Below are 1,855 nucleotides of genomic sequence, written 5' to 3' on the forward strand. Positions count from 1 at the left end.
CGGCTTCGCCTCCACCCAGAGAGAGTCGGCGTGTGTACTGGGCCCTGAGCTGCCACGCACCGAGAGGCGTGCCCACACACACACACACCGTCATCGGGGGGCAGTGGTGCTAGCAGCGGAAAACGGTAGCCGTTGACGAGTTGTGCTGAAAGGATCGCAGGGCGGAAGAGAAAAGAAGCGCCCAGACCGCTGCCCCACCATTGCCACCACCAACAGCTGCACCAAGCATGTAGCCCGTTGGTGGCTCTCCCTGGGACTGCAGCGGGTAAGAGCGAAGACCTTGAGATGCGGGAAGAATACTAACGCGTGATGTACAAGAACAGTCGCCAGTGCACCTCTCCATACTCATGGACAGCGGCTGGGCGCTCCATTTTGCTACACTTTGAAGAAGGATTGGGGATGCCCACGCGCCGTCTCGCTCGCTCTATGCGGATGCTGCTGGGCACCTCGTGTCGCAGTACCAAGATGAAGAACGGGTTGAGAGTCTCGGCAAGACTTAAAAGACCATGAACCCACAGCCGCAGCGAGGGGGTGCCCAGAGATGTGTTGCGGAAAGGAGAAAGAAAACGCGCACGCGTGCGCACCGTCTTCGCTCCCTTCCCTCATCGCTCATCACTTCACCCGCATACGTGCATGGAAAGCGAAACACGCTCGCCGGGTAGCCCCCTTACACCTCCCCCGTTGCGATCTCTTGCGCCCTTAAGCAGGAATGCGCGCCTTCGACGGAGCAAGCGCATCGACGCTCTCCAAAGCACCGGATGCGGTGGTTATGGGTTCGCCCTCCGCCGCTCGACCACGTGGGCGTTGGAGTGGCAGTCCAGCGTTCTGGAGGTGATCCTCGAGCATCGCCTGGCGGCGGATGCGAAACGCTTTCCGCGTGCAATCTTTGCACCCAGGATTGCCCCCGAGAAGGTGGTGGTTGGGACAACACCGGGCGCACAGCTGACGACCGCACCAGTCGCAGTTGGTACTCCAGCAGAACCACCCGAAGTACTCGCCGCAGTCCTCGCAAAGCTCGCGGTTGTGAGGGCGGCTTTCCTCCGGGGCTGCCGTGTACTTGATGGGCGGAATGGCTGCCTTGACATCATCTGGCACCTCATCATGCGTGCGCAGCAGATCAAACGATTGGCCCATGCTGAGAGGCAACACACGCCAGCACCTTCATCCACTCAACAGGGCAAAGGGCAAACAAATTCAAACGTCGCAGACACGCGGGTGTGCAATGGCCAGCAGTGACACGTGGTCCACAAAACAAGGCTATCAGTGTGTCTGACCGATGCGTGTGTCGCAGCTAGCAAGGGGGTGCTGGTTGCTGCCCACAATGGAGTTGATACGATCCGCAAGAAAAAGACACAAAGGAAGGCGGGTGAATGCAGCGCCGACAAGTGGAGCGGAGCACAGAGCAAAGAAGGGGGGGTGTAGGGTGAAGAAGCCAAAGAGATGCGCAGATCCACTAAGGCAACAAGGAATGGGTACACATCCCTCATTTCTCCTCTTTTGCAACAGATGGGAAAAAGCACGCGCACGCTTACTTACCTCTTCGATCCGTGAGAGAGGAAAGAAGGTCGGTGCCTCTCGCGACAGAAGAAAGGGAGAGAGAGAACAAAGTTTCCCGCTTCACCTCACACACATACGCAAATAAACAGAAACGTCATCTGCGCTGCGGCGTGGAATCCGCTTAGGAGGCTGCAGTGAACGTGTTGTGCCAACATCACCGATCATCTAAGGTGAAGGTGTGGGTGCGTTGCTCTTCTTTTGCGTTGAAAGGCTTCGTTTTCCGTTCACACACGTGATTATGTTTTCATCGTCTTCTCTTCATCTCTGTGGTTGAGCAGCAGACACGTCCGCGTCCTGC

General features: G+C 57.6%; 1 protein-coding gene across 1 annotated transcript; it reads right to left on the reverse strand.

Moving 5' to 3' along the window:
* Positions 1 to 699: 699 nt before the first annotated feature.
* On the reverse strand, positions 700 to 1,134 carry LDBPK_330590 (hypothetical protein, conserved; the record flags this gene model as incomplete). Its single annotated transcript, XM_003863835.1, has 1 exon — positions 700 to 1,134. One exon carries the CDS (start codon positions 1,132 to 1,134, stop codon positions 700 to 702), a length of 435 nt encoding a protein of 144 aa, XP_003863883.1.
* Between the last annotated feature and the right edge of the window lie 721 nt (positions 1,135 to 1,855).

This window comes from Leishmania donovani, chromosome 33 (genome assembly GCF_000227135.1).
Source record: "Leishmania donovani BPK282A1 complete genome, chromosome 33".
Lineage (NCBI taxonomy): Eukaryota > Euglenozoa > Kinetoplastea > Trypanosomatida > Trypanosomatidae > Leishmania > Leishmania donovani.